At 39.7% G+C, this 18,679-nt stretch overlaps 1 protein-coding gene across 7 annotated transcripts in view; it reads right to left on the bottom strand.

Moving 5' to 3' along the window:
- Grik1 (glutamate ionotropic receptor kainate type subunit 1) overlaps positions 1 to 18,679 on the bottom strand; it is a 391,370-nt gene that overhangs the window by 22,917 nt on the left and 349,774 nt on the right. For all 7 annotated transcript variants that reach the window (XM_087899389.1, XM_087899394.1, XM_087899401.1 and 4 more), the window contains 3 exons: positions 17,851 to 17,969; positions 13,251 to 13,468; positions 1,674 to 1,899 (listed from right to left, as the gene is read on the bottom strand). In XM_087899389.1, coding sequence (XP_087755515.1) covers positions 1,674 to 1,899; positions 13,251 to 13,468; positions 17,851 to 17,969 — 563 coding nt within the window. The remainder of the gene's footprint in view (positions 1 to 1,673; positions 1,900 to 13,250; positions 13,469 to 17,850; positions 17,970 to 18,679) is intronic.

The following is an 18,679-nucleotide window of genomic DNA, read 5'->3' as shown; positions in this document are numbered from 1 at the left end:
ATGGAATACTGTTACTCTTCAGAGCTGCGACCTTGCACTCTGGGACCAGACCCTTTAGCCGGCACTGCTCTTACCTGAATGGCAGAGACAGCACAATTGGAAATTAGATACACAGTGGCTTACACAAACTTCCCACAACTGTGGTAATCTTCCTTTGAATGGAGCAAATTGAGCACAGAAAACTGGACAAGAGAAGCTTAGCCCTACTGTAAAAGTGTATTCCTCAAATGGAGAATCTCCAGCCCATTGCCCTGTGCGTCTCTACTGGTTATCACCCAGCCTGGTGTTCTCTCCAAGTATACTCAGGTAATGTATTCTCCAGTACACTCCAGTGTACCCAGCAAACTGTTTTTACGAAAGAACTAACTGAGGACCAAGAAGGTAGTTACAGCTCCTTCGTGTAATTGTTCTTTTGAAGATCTAGAAACAACAGTGACCATAAAGGTAGTTTCTCAGAATATATGCTAATATTTCCAACAAGTAAACAAACTGTGCAATGGAAGCTATTTATTTGGTTAATTCATATTAACATGGTGAATATTGTTGATTAAGGGTTGAATACAGTTTTTAAAACAAAGTTAATTGGTTGTCAAATTATGAGCTTTAGGAAATTTATTTCACCTAAATTATGGCATTGTGTTTTGTTGGGAAAATGAGATATCTGACCACACTTGTTCTTAACATCCTACAGATCTTCACGTGAGTGCTGAGAAAGGTCTCCCTTATACAAGCCACGGTCTCCGACAGTCTGCAGTTGACAGGATTCTCTAGCAAAGCAAACCCTCTTGACTCATGATCCCTGCTTGGCTTCTGTAAACACTGAAGTTTATGATCCCTGCCTGACATTGACGGTCACACTGCATAATCCCTGCCAAACGTGGCAACAAACTACAAATACGGACAATAAGTCAAGTTTACCCTTGGCTCTTGTTTATTGGGCTCAGCAGCCACTACACTTTCTGCAGTTTTAGCCCCAGGTCGGGAAGCCCTTACTTCTCTCCTTTGGATTACCAAAGCTTCACTTGAGTGTCTCCTGGACATAGACACTTTTTCTGTTTATTCCTGTTCCTGTCATAGATGAGGATAGTATATGAGTGTGTGTTCTTTCTAGGCAACAGGGTCCCGAGGAAGCACAGTGATATTATACAGAACAAATAGGAATATCTGGAGTTTTTAGGTAGTTACTTTTTGACTCTATTGTCTGAGCAAAGTTCAAACATTAATTTCTACCTCTTTTTTTTTTGACGTATTTGTCACTGTTGCCCCATTTATTGAGAATGGAACAATAGCCTTCTATATTCAGAATTAATTTTCATCTATATGTAGAATTAATTTCCTTATATTCTAATATAACTGAAGGCATTAAAAGCTAGGTACATATAGATATTCAAGAAAATAATGTATGGAGGATAATTAGAAAAATATGATTTTTAATATTGATGAAAAAAATCACACAAATATTAAACACTTATTGTGGTGAGATATAAAAAATAGTAGTTGATAATTTATTAGACTAACCATCTGAGATTCCTCAATTTAAACCATGCCTTATTTTTTATGGACATTGCGCTTCCTGGTGAGTCTGCCGAAGACATTGCATGCATCTCAATATGTTGGATACTTGCCACCAACATTGCCCAGCTTAGCCTTGGCGAATGCCTTGCCCCTCTTACCTATAGGAGTTCCCACTCCGTAACCTTTGGAGTCTATAAGGCCCCCGATCTGGGTGAGGTTGCAGTTCCTCTGTGTCACGTACTCAATGCTGGTGGACTCCATCAGCAGGGCGTAGTCGGTGGTCAGCACTCTCTGGATCCCCTCATCGCTGTTTTTAACCAGTGCGCTCTGCTGCCTGCTGCTCATAAACGCCCACATTTTCTCATAGGTGGAGATCTTTGATTTCTGTAGAGAGAGAAAAAAAAGCACACCCACCAGCAGAAGAGTGCTGAAAACTAGACGGCCTAAAGCCATTCCCCATCCTCGTGTCCAATAAGAAAGGGGACACTCTTTCTGTAGGCCAGGAACCGGATTGTGAGACTGCCTTACAGGAAGCTGAGAAGAGCACAATTCACTACAGAAGAGAACGTGGAGATACTTTGATCAGTATGGAAGACAAGGAGACCTTGTCAGATGGATGCCATACTCAAGGTCCTCTTCTTGATTTTGGTTCGGGAGGAAAGAACATGAATATCAACAATGCTTGTCTAGCGACCCATTAACCTTTAAGAAGAGTGCTTCTCTGTCCACGTGGGCAAAGCTGAGGCCCTCTCCTTCCAGGACTCATTTACTCAGCTTCCCTTCCACCGCTGGACCTCAGTGGCTGCTTTGCTTTGCTGTTTTAAGGTACGGAAGCTCTAGTGCCTGGACAACACTAATTTACTAGGAATAGTCTGGGATATGCCACTTGCGTTCTCTCCTTTGTTTCTAAAAGAAGTACATCTGTGGCTAAATTTTCTGCAAAATAAGGGATGCAAATGCTCTTTTCTAGTCAATATTCAAATCAGAAGGATCTCCCTACTTTTTATGTATATAATTTCCCATTGCAATCATATAGATAACAAGGTCTGCACATCTCATTTTAAAGTGTTCTATGATTTTTATGTCTTTTATGGAGCTTTTTGGTAGAGTCAATAATGGACTATATATATGACAGATTATATATGCATCTATACATAGATGCCATTACCTCATTATCTTCTTTTCTTTGTTAAAACATACTGCCTGCATTTCCATATTGCTTAGATATGAATTTCCATTCTTTTGAATAGTGATCTATGATTAGGCATTTTACATTTTACTCTGTAATTTCCATAACATTTCAAGTTTTTCCCCTGAATTTGTCTTCATTTGCATCAGTACACCCTTCCATTTATTTCAAAGATGAATGTCATCATGGAAATTACTGATGCTTTCAAGCTAAAGCCAGTTCTGACACATGTAGATGCCTTAGTAAGGGCTGGGCATGTCATCCTAGGTGTGCAAAAAGGCTGAAACCAGGACTAGGGCCTAGAGACACTGAATGAAGTAGTTTTGTAATCGGTTTTAGTAGTTTGTTTATGCTCAAACATTCCTGGAATTCATTTGGCTCTTAGGTCTATTTAAGACTTGGGTTAACAGAATAGTCCTCTTGAGTTAGGGTAGGGAGAGACAGATGGCTTTGGATTGGATTGTTAGGCATTTGACGAGCCCCCTGAGAAAGATCTTATGAGACAGATAGCAATTCAGTACTCATACCTTGTACATGGTGATGTTTTATGAGGCCCATTCTGTCACAATGAAGCCCGTAGGACTTACTCCCCAGCCCCACGAGACCTGAAAATTGGAGCTCATGTCGCCACAACAAAGGTGTGTGCTGGGTGCTGGCCGATTCTTCATTTGTTGTGTGGTTTCAGCCTTAAAGAGTCTGAGTTTTTAGTGAAGAGAAGAGCTACTTACGCAAAGGCAGTGGGGTCACCTTTTTTTTTTTTTGCAGCAAATGTATGACTGGGAAAATTATTCCTTCATCAGAAAACTACCTTAAGGGGAAATAATTTTCTTTGAAGTTTGACAATTTAAAGCTATCTGAAATTTTAGAGATAGATTCACCTAAACTATCATTTTTATAGATGAGGAACTTGTAGCACAGACTGTTTGGAGACTCCAGAGAGTTACAGAGAAAGTTACTATCAGGACTAATCCTAGACCCCCAAAACTACACCTGCTCATTCAATGTTTCTTCCCCTGCTTCTTGATGATCTGTGTAAGGTAGATGTCAACATCTCCAAAATTGTTTGACAGTGACTTTAATCTTGTTTGATCTACATGCATAAACACAACATTTATTAAAGGACTGGCAACCTCTGTAGGCCTTTTGCCTATTTAGTTTTATGTTGGTACAGCATAGATATCAGCTCCCAAGTAAAAATTCCACAGAACATTTATTTTTTCATTATTTTAAAATTTAGTAAATTGAAATGTCTTTGTTAGAAAATTGGAATTTTTCTCTGTAGAAGTAGGAGGCAGAAAATAAATTTCTGTCTTATTCGAGGTAAGGGGGAAGCACGCAGGGGCCTTCAAGTCACACAGTCACTTGGAGATAGTGGATTTTCCATCATTGGATATGTACCAAGAGAAATTTGCTGGGAAATCTCTCTCTTAAGGATTCTACAAGTCCATGGCTCTGTTCCCTAGATCAGGCCCTTTGTTTAACAGGTCCTGGGAGAAAGGCCCCGTAAAGGTTACAGTTGGTAGGCCGATGAGCCACTACCAAACTGAGGGTTCTTTCCTGCTTAGTCCCGAGTTTTAACAACCATAATGCTCTACTCAGGAAAGTTTATTTTTTGTCAGGCCCTAAAATAGCAATTTCAGAGTAAATTTGGTATTTACCTTTTAACAGATAATTTTAATTTTATTAGTTGTCAAGATGAAAATCTTAATACCTCTTAAAACTATGAGTATGCCTTGCCAAAAATTATTTTAAATGTTAAAAGACCCAATGAAGCATTTGAATGAGAAGCCTAGGTGTTCTTCCTCTCCTAAGCCTGCTCCAGACTTAGATTTAAGAGTCAGCCTCCTGAATCACTCCACATAATACACAGATTATTAACACATGGGGACAGTCATCACCTCTCATTTCACTCAATATGTCAAAAGCCAATTAGACTTCCCATATCCCTAGAGGACATAGGCTTAAATGAATTCCTTGGGATGGCTCAGCCTGACTATATATGCGTCTTTATGCTGATAAACACGGGTGACAGATGACAAGCATTTCTTATCAGGTATCTTAGAAGGCAGAGTCACTGTAACAATGTTGATGGTTACTTCTTTCTTACTTTGCACCTTACAATGCTCGCAGGCTGAGTACTCCCAAGGTGGTGACTTACAATGCGTATGCGGGCATTAAAAGCTGTTGAGAAGAGTGATAACAATGAACACAGACAATGCTTACTGTGTCACGTGCCCTGCTCTGAGCATGTTGTATGCACTCATTCATTTAACTGGAGAGGTACCATTAGGCTGTCTGCTCCACAGATGTAGAAATAGAATATCACACTGAAAAAGTAAAATAAAGCTAGGGTCTCATTCTAGAACTCTTGTTCCAGAGTCTAGGTTCTTAATCAAAGGAAATTATTTGTTTGAATGGAAAATCCATGAAACTCACAGACAGGTGAATATTTTAGCGGGCCTAACTCAAATTCTAAGGAAATCACCTAAGTGTTTGTAAGGTGCACTCTGCTGTAGAGGGATGCTCAAGATCTTGCACTTAGCATATCATATCTTGAGAGTATTTAATGACTTTCAACAGATTCTATTCATTTGGACAAAAACTCAGTGTCTCAAGAAGTGCAGCAGCCATTGGGATCTGGAAGATAATGTGGGTATTGTTTGTATTTTCCCTTGCCTTTTGTAGCATTTTGTTTTTCCTATAGTTCTGTTTTCAGCAGCTGGCTTGTCATGGCAGGATATGAGAGGCGAGAGCTTTGTAGTATAGGATGCTTCTAAGATAGCTACAACCTCCATATTCTAGAAATATCTTTCCGATGTTTCATTTCTATTGAGGTAAGTATTGCTTATCACAGTGTTTCTCCAACCAAGTTATAGGGCACCTATAGGGAAAATATGTGATCCCATTATTCAGTAGAATCAATATCTATAAAATCCTGCTTTGGGCCAGAGTATTTGAGGGTCTTATGTTCACAAATGTTTACACATGTTTCCTTTACTTATTTTCATAATCCTACACATGTGCATATTAGGAATAAGTTATTGAGATTTTCTCTTTGGCATTGTGTCAAAAGTGACCTTATAAATGTGTAATGTGTCATACAGAGCAAATCAATGACCAAAATAATTCTGTGTTAAGTCTTTTCAGTAGACTATTGAGAAATACTAATCTTAAAAAGTGCCCTTCAATATCAACAAAAGATATTGACAATTCAGAAGCCAAGCTTATGAAGCTGGCATACAGAGGGGAATCCCTGCCTGAAAGACAGCTGTTTCACTTAATACAATGAAATTTCATTAAATGATAATATCTCACACCATGTTGAAACTTGATTTAATTTAGCAATAATCAATTGAAGGAAGACTATTAAAAGAGAGTCTGTGATGCAGTGGGGACTCTGTCTTTGCAGGTCTGGTGATTCTGTCGGATCAGACCCTTACCGTGAATCAATAGAATGCTATGGCATTTGAAGATTCTCTGAAGCTATACAATTCATTGGTTCTCTTCAGGGAATTCTCCTGGTGAGACTTCAACATCTTTGCTCAAATATGTCTCACATTTCTCTCCCATCTACAGTTAAAGATTGGTATATTACAAGCAATATGCCATACTTTTTAAAAGGTTAGGTTAACTTAAAGTCATTTTTTTCCAAGTGAATACATTTTTATCTTCTGACACTGGAAGTAAAGGAACTTGCATTTTCAAACAAGAAGATCTTATAGGATGAATGTCTTTCAGGGCAGAAAAGGTTGAGGGATTTCTCTCATTTTCTGTTTCCTGGTGGTTTTGTCTGAACCCTGTCTCCCTGCAATAGCATCAGTTCCACAGGTGTTGGGCTCAGTGACCTCCTTGAAATAGTCTTTGCTTTGCTGATGGCACTAGCCACTTACTGCAAAGAGATTATACCGGCTACAGCTCCTAATTCCCACAGCTGGTCCAAAGTCCCCAGACCATGAAAGCTAGAAATGGCAAGTCTGTGATGATTATTTTTAAACCCATTTTATCCAAGTCGTTTTAGACAGAATCTAGATCTAATCTCTGTAATCCCCTGGCTTGAGTCTGAGAAGACAGTGATTTGTTACAAGGCAAAACTCTACTAAGAAGTCCTTCTTACAAGACTATTTCATAGCCAATTTGGCCCATGGGAATTCTCCTGTTCGTCCCACTTCCTGACAGTGCATTGTAAGCTTATTGTATTTAGCAGTTTGCATGTGACACATTTGTCTATTGCAATTCACATCTCTCGGCTTTGCAGAAGGTTTAAGCCTTTCCCTCCTATCTTCTACCATGCAGCCTCGGTGCTGACATCATGGAGACACAGGAAACATACTGAGCTGAGTTCAGTTGAATTGCCTTGTTGAGTTCTAAGGGTAGCTGCTCCCCCAGCTGCTCACCAACCATTTGGGATATAGTTCTGCAAAGGCGATGCATGTGCTCAGGAAAGGTTTCCAATGGGGTTTCTTTGAATCATTTTTTTCCAGATTTTGGGTCTTGGCACTGGCTTGGGATTTGAGAGAAGGCACATTTTTTTTTCTAGAGATTGCTGAGCAAAAAGGTTGAACAAAGACCAGAACAGAGCAATTTTAAGTCTGCAGTGAGTGAACCAGAGAGCACTTTTAGAGTTAAAACTTCTTGATAACGGTGATAGCTTCTAAATTGCTTACCATTTGCTATGGAATTGTGTAAGCATATTACCTTCATTAAGTCATGTAACCCTGAATATAATCTCGTGTTTTAGACATTAGCTTCAATTTGCAGGCGGGGAAGTTAAGGTATGGAGAATTGAAGTAATTTGTCAAGGTCTACGTAGCTAACTAGCCAGAGTCAAGATCTGAATCCAGGCTGTATGGCTCCAGATGGTGGAGGTTTTACTTTATATCTTAGCCTTTGATATTAGTCAAATTTTCTGAAATGACCTATAGTATTCCTTATCTGTGCGATATATATTAAAAACAAAACTTTCTCTGGAATGGTGGTTATGGAAAATAAATTGTTTTAAGCCTCAAGTGTCTCTTAGAGCTTTGCATAAAGATTATTTGGGATAAAAATGTGACTTGTTACATTGCCACGGTGACACCAGAGATAAGCTCCTTTCTTTATTTAATAAGGCAGTTAACAGAGTTGCAGCAAGGAGAAAGTCCAGCTTTGTGCATGTGTATCGTTTCGAGTTTCTATGAGATAGAAGACAATCATGTCCTAGTACACCCTTGATGGAAGGAAAGGTTAATTGGATGTTGTGGCTACCAGTTCTTTTTGGTAGAAGGTGCAGGCACAGGTTAGGTAGGGTTTAACTGTTCTTTGATTCTGCCCCCTCTGATGTTGATTGTGGCCCCAGAAAGCCAGAAGATGACTGAGAGCCTTACCCGTTCAGAGTACTGCAATGATTAAAGGGAACACGTCACCAACCAGAACGGAGGGACAGCAGCATGGTAGCTAATCCTGGGGTGTTAAGCACCTTTATCACAAATACCAACAAAATGGGGAGTTGACAGTGTCTGCTGAAGTCTGTTGAATTACTGAACTATGAATTTTCTGACTTACAAAATTTTTGTTATAAATAAAGTCTTGATAAGCAGACACCTAATTTCCTAATCAAACTCAGCAGTACCAGGACAGCTGGTGAAGAACTTGGCCTTTCCCTAACCATGACTTGCTAATTGTCCTTGTGATGAATGTCACACTTTGATCAAACAGACTGTTATATGATCCATGCTGATTAAAACTTTAAGACTCGGAGTGCCCACGAACTTGTAAAAGTATAGTATATAGTAAGTATCATTAATTCCCAGACCTTGACCAAAAAAAATATAGTTTCTATTTTCCTTGTGGGCAATGCTATATTTCTAGAATATCAGGATGTCTATTTAAAGCTATCTAAAATTTGGGAAATGTATGCCGTGTTTCCATCCCCCTCCCTCCTTCTCCCCGGTATGCCTAGTCTTTGATGACCAGTGTGTTTCCACAGACAAATGACACAATGAGAGATAAATAGAGACACCTCCCTCATCTCAGACATATACATGGCCCAGATTTTGCTTAAAAAACATCAGCTGGGGGACTGAAAAGATGACTCTGCACGTCGAACACTTCTTGCTCAGATAATCTGAGTTAAGTTCTCAGCACCCACATTGGGCAGCTGAGTAATTCTAGATCCAGAGGATGCTATACCACAATCTTTTTGCTCCTATGGGCATTTTTACTCATGCACACACATACACAAGCGCAGAGACTCATGAACACACACACTAAAATTATACATCTTTAGAAAACCCATACTTTACCTGAATCCAGATAAGGGAACAGATAAACTCATTTGGACGATTTTAGCAACAAAAAATATGTTGAGTTTTAAAAAAAATGAGAATTGAATACAGACATTCTAGAATGTAAGATATTATGCTATTTGTAAGAACAACAAAGTCTAGAAGAAAATGTCAATGGGAATTTATTTAAATTTTTGCAAGCAATTTTCGGCCACATTTTGAAGACAACACTTTAGTGAAAACATCCCTTGAGAATAGGGCTTGGCAGCAATATTATTTGGAAAGCTTTTGATATTAAATTGTTATAAGTTGCTTTTATTTTAATTGCTATTGTAGAAATAGAGTCATTATGGGCTAGTGAGATGGCTCAGAGGGCAAAGATACTTGTCATCAACCTGATAATCTGACTTTGATCTCTGGGACCCACATGGAGAGAGAAGAGGAGATAACTCCAGTAGGCTGTCCTCTGACCTCCACATTCTCCATAGCATGCATGTACGTACACACACACACACACACACACACACACACACACACACACACACACACTAAATAAATAAATAAGTAAATAAATAAATACATAAATGTAAAATACTTAAAACCCTTGCTTACAGCCTGGAGAAAATTGTGAGGCACCAGTGTGTTTTGTCTGGTTGTAGATTTTGTTAATAACTGTGACCCTTACAACTGCCCATTCTTTATTCTGGAATGATTTGAATCAACCTTGGAAATAAAGGGACAGGTCGTAATCACTGGGGTGCTGCAGAAGGCTGTTCTCTTCTGGGAAAAAGACATTCATTGCACTGCAGTGAGATGTGAAAATGTCTTTTTCGTGATTGCGTGGTCTCTCTGCTGCTGCTCCAACCACCAGCTAGGGCAGACCAAATCCTACCACTCAGAAGAGGTTCTTGCTTTCACTTAAGAGGTAAAGGCAGGGAGAAGGGAGGCCAGAAGGCACAGTAAGAGTGACTGATAGGACTGATGCCTTGTGCTTGTAACTACTGCCACTCAGAGACTGGGCTCTGGATGAAACCACCCAGACGGCTAAGAGGCTGGAATAGTTCTTTCCCTTCTAGAGAATGTGCACACTCTGAAGCTGTCTGACGGCTTGCTTCCCTCAAGGGGAACGCAAAATCAGATTCAGTCCTTGTTTTCCTTTGCAAATAAATTCCTTCTTGATAAACAGTTCCTCGGCCACAGGCTGATGTGTAAAGTGAAGGCACTGGCAGACAGGGACTCTTCTGTAGGTCAGTGTTTCTAGCCACCTATCTTGTGTGTGTGTGTGTGTGTGTGTGTGTGTGTGGTTTGCATGTGTGTGCATGTGTGTGTGTGTGTTGTCTCTGTCTCTCATTTCTTTTGAAGAATTTGCTTACATATTTACTTATTTACCATGAACATGTTTTCTAAGTACCTACTCTGTACCAGTCACTAGTTTGTACCTTATATGTATTTTCAGAATACCTGCTGTGTACCAGTCACTAGACTGCGTTCTGGAGATGTAACCATAAAACAAAAGACTAGGTCTCCGCCCTTGAGGAACAAACTTCCTAGCACTCTCTGGGGTTTGACCTAGTTTGGGTAAAGTTAGGTCAGGTCTACTGTTCACAGCAGCCTTCCTCCATTGGTAGTGTGCATCCGAAAGTCCTTGGGGTCCCATCTGCTCACCTATTGTCATCAGCCTTCTCTCTTGGTGGCACCCATTCTGACCGTGGGAAGATGGGATACCAGAGTCACCCATTTCCCTGTACTTCAAGATTGCATGATAATGCATAGCAACATAATTTGGATACACGTGTTTTGCTTTGGTACGTTTTCCTCTGTCTCATCTGCCTGACCAGTGACTTTCCTTGTTTATGGCAAGAACCACAATGAAGTTAGCTTCACAGTTCTAGAAACTCTGGAAGCCTTGTTCTTAAAAACAATAATTATTTTTTAAATATCACTCTGCAAGGGAGACATAATCTCTGTGATGTATACAGTGATTAAATTAGTCACTTTATTCTTAATAGGAAAATAAATTTAAAAAAATGTTTTTCTTGCCATATAAGAAAATTGTATTACTACTCTTTTATATTAGTCTGGTCTTTAATAAACCTCTAGCTATGCTTACTCCATATCGGCTTCTGTTCTTATTTCAATTGTTGCTAAAATCTTCGGTTAGGCAGTGAATGCACACCGCGCTACAGTGACTCGCCCACTTTGTCTCTCTGGCATTTTTGTTTCTCAGTTAGTAGACCTCACAAGTCCACTCAGCTTGGACTGACATCTACATCTGTAAGACTCTGAGTGTGACCTTCGCAGAGGGGCCTTCAGGGTTTGGTCTGGTCGCAAAGGTTTCTGTTTATTCACGCTCATTTCCCTCTATCACCAACTTTTATTTTCACTATTTTTTTTTTAAATAACGTAGGTTAGCAAGAAAAGTATCCCCTTCCATCCGGAAATGAAACATAAATTCTGCTGGTTCTCCTACCTCTTCCCTCCATCTCCCTGACCCCCTGCTACTCCTCACTTCCAGCCTCCTTCTGCTTTCATGTCGCTTGTGCCTCAGTGTCCTTCTCCGCTTCCTGGATACCTCTCTCCCCTCCTGCTATCCTTCCTGGTTTCACAGACCGTCCACTGACATACACATACAGACATTCTGAGCTAGGAGCACATATGACAGTCAGTATTCCATTGCTGTGTTCAAAATCTGTTTTCTTCCTTCCCAGCTCTAACCATTTTCCCACAAACATCATGATTTCATTTCTCTTTCAAGCCAAATGAAATTCCTCTGCATGTATGCACCGCATGTCACCATCCGTTCCTCTGTCGATGGATATCCAGGCTGGTCCATTCCTTTGCCATTATGAAGAGAGCTATCTTGAGTGTGGGTGTCCTGGTACGTCTGCATTAGGTTGTAGAGAATTTTGGGGTATATGCTCAGGAGTGGTACAGTGGGGGTGGTGGAACATGGTAGTTCTGTTTAATTTTTTGAGACACCTATGTTCTGATTTCCAGAATGGCTATATTATTTTTCACTCTCACCAGAAGTGAGTAAGAGTCCCTCTTTTCTCTTTACCCCTGTCAACATTTATTGTTATTTTTCTTTTTTCTTGTTGGCAACCAATTCTAACTGTGTTGAGATGGGATACTGGATGAGTTTACACTTGTATTTCTGAGTCCATCAGTGTTTCTTGACAGAAGGTTGAAGCCCCTGTGCTGGAAAAGACCCGACTAATGACTGCACAAGGGGTTCTGCTAGCTTCTGGAACTCTTGTCTCCTACATCATAAAGCAAAGAGCCACACCTCATGATTACTAAACCTACGGGGTCTACTAGAATTCATTTTATGGGAGTTATAATTCCCGAGATTTGATAATAAAAATACCAAAGCTTACTTCATAAGCAAGGTGAAAATCAGTTCCATTATTGTTATCACTAATTAAAAAGACCTGGACAGTAAAATAGACTTGATTATAAAGCTCAAAGCAGGTTGGCATCATTCTTCTTTGATGCCGATAAAACATTTATGGTTCCTGGAAAGCTGTAGATGTGGCTAGCTCCCTGGGATGTTTTTAATTTAATTCTACAATTTAGTTCCAATATCAACATTTTTTGGTCACATGCTTTATCTTGTAAGTATCAAACAGAAAATAAAATAATGTTATTTAAATCTTCATTTTGTGGATGCATCATTCAATTACATCCAGGAAGTATTGTTACCCAAATATAAAGGCCAGAGAAGGAGCAATGAGGTGTGAGGTGATCTATGTAAGGACACTGGCTGCCAAGTCTGAAGACCCAAATTCAGTCTCTGAAACCCAGAGACCTGAGAAAACCGACTCCTACAAGTTCTTCTCTGGCTACCACATGTGTGCCATGGTGTGTGTAGACAGTCAGATGCACAGTAAATAAATACATGTAAAAATTAAGGCCAGGGGAATATTAATCTATAGATTTGAGTGTGTTAAATTGCTGATTGGGCTCAGTGTGGTGAGATTTGAAAGGTGAAGGCAAGAGGATCATGAGTTCAAGGCTGGGCTTAGTTACATACTGTGTTTGAGGCCACTTTAGAAAACAAAAACCAGATAAGTAAACAGACAAACAAAATATGGATTGAAGGAGTGACTGAAGAATATCACTATGGTGAGGATGTACTTCCGTATCATGAGATTTTGACATTAAAAATTCATTTCATTAGAAACATTGTCCAATATCTTTTCTCTAGTTGAAGAGGCTTTTGTTTTTCTCCACCATCATGCCAAGATGAGATAAGCCCTAAGAAGGCTTTGCCAAGTTCTTACCTTGAAGAAGGTCATTGTTGAGCCGTCTCTGACTGCTCCGTATTCTATCTTCGTTTGTTTCGCCAGATCGTCAGCGGAATCGATGGGAGATTCCATCCTCTCTACTGTCAAGAAGGCAGCCAGGTTGGCAGTGTAGGATGAAATGATGATTAGGGTGAAAAACCACCATATTCCTCCAACTATTCTGGTCGATAGAGCTTTGGGCATCAGCTCTGATCCTGTGACAGCAGCATCAGAGTTAGGGAGTTACACCAAGTCAGTAAGCAAACGGAGACTCACGCAGGTCCTATTCTAAGTGGGAGGACTTCTTCAAAGCCTGTCTTGCATGAGGATGAAATGAATGTGTTTTCTAGAAATGGAACAAAATCCAAGTGATCTCTTTCTTAAGTTTTACTTATTATTATTATTATTAGTTGTTACTTCTGCTTACAATGTAAGCAGTCAGAGCTGATGGTCTTGAGATGCTTTTCGCCCCCAAGATAGACTGTCTGAAATGGACTTAATTGCTTAGAAGTGAAGAATTTATTTAAGACTTCTGATCTTTTTACTGCCTAATGCATTATTTAGAGTGAAGTAAAATATTCTAGGTTTTTATATAATGATGAGAATGGTAATGACTTCTTTTTATTTAAGGTTAAGCTATGTGAGAAACTTTCAAAAGGTTACAGATCATCCCAGTTATAACATGCCACTCTAAAAAAAAAAAGATTGGAAATTCTCAGCTAATGGGAAATGAAGCTTAGACACACTTATTTGTGGGTGATTCACTTTTTGTTTCAGGTTACTCTTAAGGAAACAATATGTTTTTTTTCCTCTAATTTGCAGTCTTATTTGGCTGAAATAAAATACATTTTTTCAAAAGCATATTGTCCTTAAATAATTGGCTCGGAAGCTGGCTGTTTTCCCATGTGGAGAGATTTCATGCCTGGTAGGAATACTTGTTTTAGTTACCATTCAGGCTGCTGTTGTTTTTAAAAGATAGCATGGAGATATTAAATATGTGTTTCCTAAGAAAACCGTCCTCTCTCCCTTGGTTCTGTCAGTCAGACGTCCTGATGAGCCTTGCTCATCTTTGAGTTTAGCTGCCTATATCCCAAGCAATCCAGCTGGCAGGGACCACAAGTGCAGCTGAGTTCACATCAGTTAAACTGATTCCTGACTGCATTTCAGTTAGTCGTTCATTTGCCTGTAACCTGCCCTTGGTGATGTGCTCGGCATTACTGCTATGAACCTGAAGTCACGGCAGAACTCCCATTGAAAATCCCAGAGAGCCAAAATGTTTGAGTGTTAGGGGATTGGACAAAGAGTTTTGAGGATTCTTTCTTTAGACGAGTTGGGTGCCTTGACATCGTGTCGGTACTAATGGTGTGAGATGGAAAGAAAATTTGGGGTTTACTAGTCTGCAAATGAATGAGTTTATGCTCAGGTTTAATCGACAAGCCGACACACACATTGCTCATGGAATCAAAACCAGCTCAAAGCCGGTGATAAGGAGATGCAGGCTGGCAGAGTGTCTGGGCTTTGAATACAGAAATATCCTTTTAATACTCAGTGTCTCTGAAGGGCTTGGTTCCCTCCGAGGAGACAAATGCTTTGACTATAGTTTGCATTCCCTCTTTTGTTTGTTTGAATTTCGGTGTATAACATTACACAAATTTGTAACCGTTTCCATTAAATTGCCTCCAAGGATTTAGCAGAATAATCTGATGCTGTTGTTTTCGTTTTGTGGTTTAAGGACTTATGTGCCTGTGCGTTTGTACACTTACAGCCCCAGGTTTCTTTGTATCTTTGTGCTTAGTTGATCTAGCAGCCTTGTGGCAATGTGATATTATTTTAGATCTTTAGTTAGCTGCCATTAAAACACCATTATCTTATAAAATAGCCATAAGAGATAAATATCACATTAAAGATACATTTTTTTTTCTTGGCTCATAGGTACAGATTTTCCGTTATCAGTTTATCCTTATGTTATTTTGCTGCATTTATGAAAATATAGCTACCAACTTATCTGTACGCACATATAATTCTGTTTTGCACGGAAGAAGAAAAGTACTTACAGATGAACCACCATTTGGCATGGAAATATAAATTTGTATTTTTCAACTTTAAAATACATATTTTTAATTTTAAAAGAAATTCTCTAAAATTTAGGGCGAAATGTAGCATCCTAAAGGAATTGCATTTTAAGCTCTCATTAGATGGTATGAATGGAATTTCTCTCCTTTGCATTGTTTTAAAAAGACTGTATAATTTTGTTAATTTTTTTAATTCTTAATTTTATGTGATATATTTCAAAATGGCGTCCCTCAAGAAGAGATGATTTGTGCATTCTCAGTACCCTAGAGGATGAAGGCATGAAAGCAGGAATAGCACAGAGTAAAGCACCACTGGGGACACTCAGGATGGGACAATACTTGCTGAAGTCTCTTTAGTGCCTTTTATGGCAGACATGACAGCCAATCCTGATCCAGACTTTGCTCAGGCTCTGTAGAAAAGAGAAAGTCTGATCATCACATTAAAAAAGAAATGAAACAAGGTGGTTTCCAATGTAATACAACGACAGGCTTCTGTACACAGGAGAGAGCATGACGGAGAGAGAGTAGCTACCTGGTCCAACGCCATGTGTCAGGGGCAGATGTACTAACAGTCACAGATACTGCACTGGGCAATGCTTCTTGCACGGGAGGATGTTTGCCAACTTCTTGAAGACAAGCAGAATCTGGCTGGGGCTGACTGTCATGTATCCAAGGTAGTGGTAACTAATAGACACTGCATCCCACAGTTTGCTGTGGATGCTGGTAAACTCCAAATGGGGAAAAATGGGGTTTTAAAATGGATACATGTACATGACAGCAGGCATACGCCTGCATAGGTCTCCAGCATGGCCAGTGAAACCTATATGTATTTGGTTTTGTTCTATTGCTGGAAAAGCCAACTTGTAGGGACGGGAGGAGGACTCCTTCATTCTGAGAAAAATTGCTCACATGATAATTACCTTAAAGAATTAAATGCACTGGGTAAGCAAGACACAGCTTCTAATGGGGTGTCTTGTGGGATTTATAGCTCTGTCTTAAGCTCTAAATTCATGCCAGTGATTTCTACTAAATCTGGCTGTGTCTACGCCCATTTAACAGTCCCCACATAAACCATGCATGACTGCACAGAAAGAAGTGTCCATTTCATAAATTATGTGGTATTTCCATATCAATAACCAACATGCATGTTTATTTTCCATCTCTCCCTCCCTCCCTCTCTCCTCTGTCTCTGTCTCTCTATCTCTCTCTGTTAAATTCACAGAATGTAAACATTTCAAATGATATGATAATGATATTCTAATGAAAAACCTTAAGTTGACTTTCAAATCACACACATGTTTAATGTATATCCCATTTGGGTTTCTTTTGCCAATTTATTTTGTGGCTTATTGTCAAATGGAAAGATAGTCCAAACACAGCAGCATCTGTGACTTATGATTTTTTTAAATTAATTTATTTAATCTTGGAAATATTTGATAGACCATATGACTGAAATCAAAGCTGAAGAAAAATCCACAAACAAGGTGGATTTATTCCAAAAATTAAAACTTCTCTACCCTCCACAACAAAACCAAGAATCTCTGAAATCATAGAGAAAGAGAAAATATATGACATCTTTTCAGTTTCAGTTTTATTTCTCCAGCCTCTAGTTTACTGTTGCTATGGTTACCAGTTGAAGAAGATTGTAAAAAGTTATTGGGTGGCTAAGGTGAATCTCTGTAGAGTTTCTCAGAGTGGTAATTAGGTGCAGTTCTAGGTCCTGTTAACAATTGGAAGAATCCAAGTGAATTCAGACTTCAAGGGGGTTAAATTCCATTCCATTTAAACCTCTGACTTGTGACTTTATTACGAGGAAGAAAAAGATGGTCATGTCTATCTACGGAAATGTATTTATTTTACTTTTTTAAAGTCTAAGGTTTTGTGATGGATAACCATCACTGTTAACTTGACACGGTTTTGAGTCACCTTGGAGACACATCTCTTAAGATGTCTACGGAGATGTTCCAGAGAGGTTTGGTTGAGGAGGGGAGACCTTGAATGTAAGAAGCACCTTCCTATAGGTTGGGCTGTAGACTTAATGAAAAGAAAAAAGTAATCCATATGGACAAGATGGTCAGGGCACAGTCTTCACTGGTCTCTGTTTCCTGACTGCAGATACCATGTGACAGATGCCCGAAGCACCTGCTGCCATGCTTCCCACACCTGATGGACTGCACTCTTAATTATAAGTCACTACAGACCCTTTAATCCCTTAAATCACTTTTAATCTGCTCTCTGATTACATCAGCGAGAAAATAACTAATACAGGTTTCTTAATCTTCACTACTTGCAAGAAAATATAAGTCTGTTCTTGGAAAAAAATGCTTTTTAGATACATAGCAAGGAAGCTCCATTTAAGACCCTATTTCTGCCTTCGTCTTGATAACTGACTAGAAAGAATATGTCTATCGTCTTATATCCAAGGAAGTTTCGTCCTACCATCTAGTTTCATGGTGGAGTTTACCAGCATGAAAACTCGTCAGCAGACTGTGGGATGCAAGTGACAAAGCGGGTAACCGGTGTACCTTGCTGCATGAGAGCTCCAACTCCAAACCAGAAACTATTTAGCAAAGTGAAATTGTTTTCCACCACGTCTGAGTCGGGGTTGCACGGGTGGGGATTATACCATTCGTAGGGTGTAAACCTGTGATAATTAACAGAAACAGTTTGTGAAGATCAGGTACACACAAGACGCAGAGCAAAACCTGCTGAGCAGGGGAGAACACTCCACAACTGAGCGGAAGCAGGAGGAGTGAAGACTGCAGATACTTCCAGCCCTACTGAACTAAATGCAAAATTCCTTGGGCAAATAGTCACCAGCTTCTTGTCTCAGGGTCAAACCCGTTGTGTCTAGGATGGCACTCCTCAGACCTGTGCCTACTGAATTATGAAATTCTGAGTTTTCATTGACTTCCATTTTACTGAGTAACTGGGATAACTATAAAGGAAAGCTCCCACAGCTGGGCAGTGGTAACACATGGCTTCAATCCCAGCACTCAGGAGGCAGAGGCAGTCAGATCTCTGTGAGTTCGAGGCCAGCCTGGTCTACAAGAGCGAATTCCAGGAAGGGTCCCAAAGCTACAGAGAAACCCTGTCTTGAGAAACCCCCCACCACACACACACACACAAGAGAAGAAAAGCTCCCGCATCTCAGGTTTTGACTCTAGCAGGGCTCAACAAGGGTGGCATGGAATACATAATGATTACTTGGCTGGGCTGTTACATTGCTAGGCTGTGAGGGTCGTGTGCCCTCCAAGGACATTATGGTTCCACGGACACACCCTATACAGAGTATAACATTTCCCAAATGATGCAGAATTAAAGAAAACATGAACAAAAAAGAAGGACTGAATT

Source organism: Myodes glareolus, chromosome 2, assembly GCF_982192425.1.
Source record: "Myodes glareolus chromosome 2, mMyoGla1.1, whole genome shotgun sequence".
Taxonomy (NCBI): domain Eukaryota; kingdom Metazoa; phylum Chordata; class Mammalia; order Rodentia; family Cricetidae; genus Myodes; species Myodes glareolus.
The sequence above is the reverse complement of the archived record's forward strand: the minus strand, read 5'-3'. Positions and strand labels throughout refer to the sequence as shown.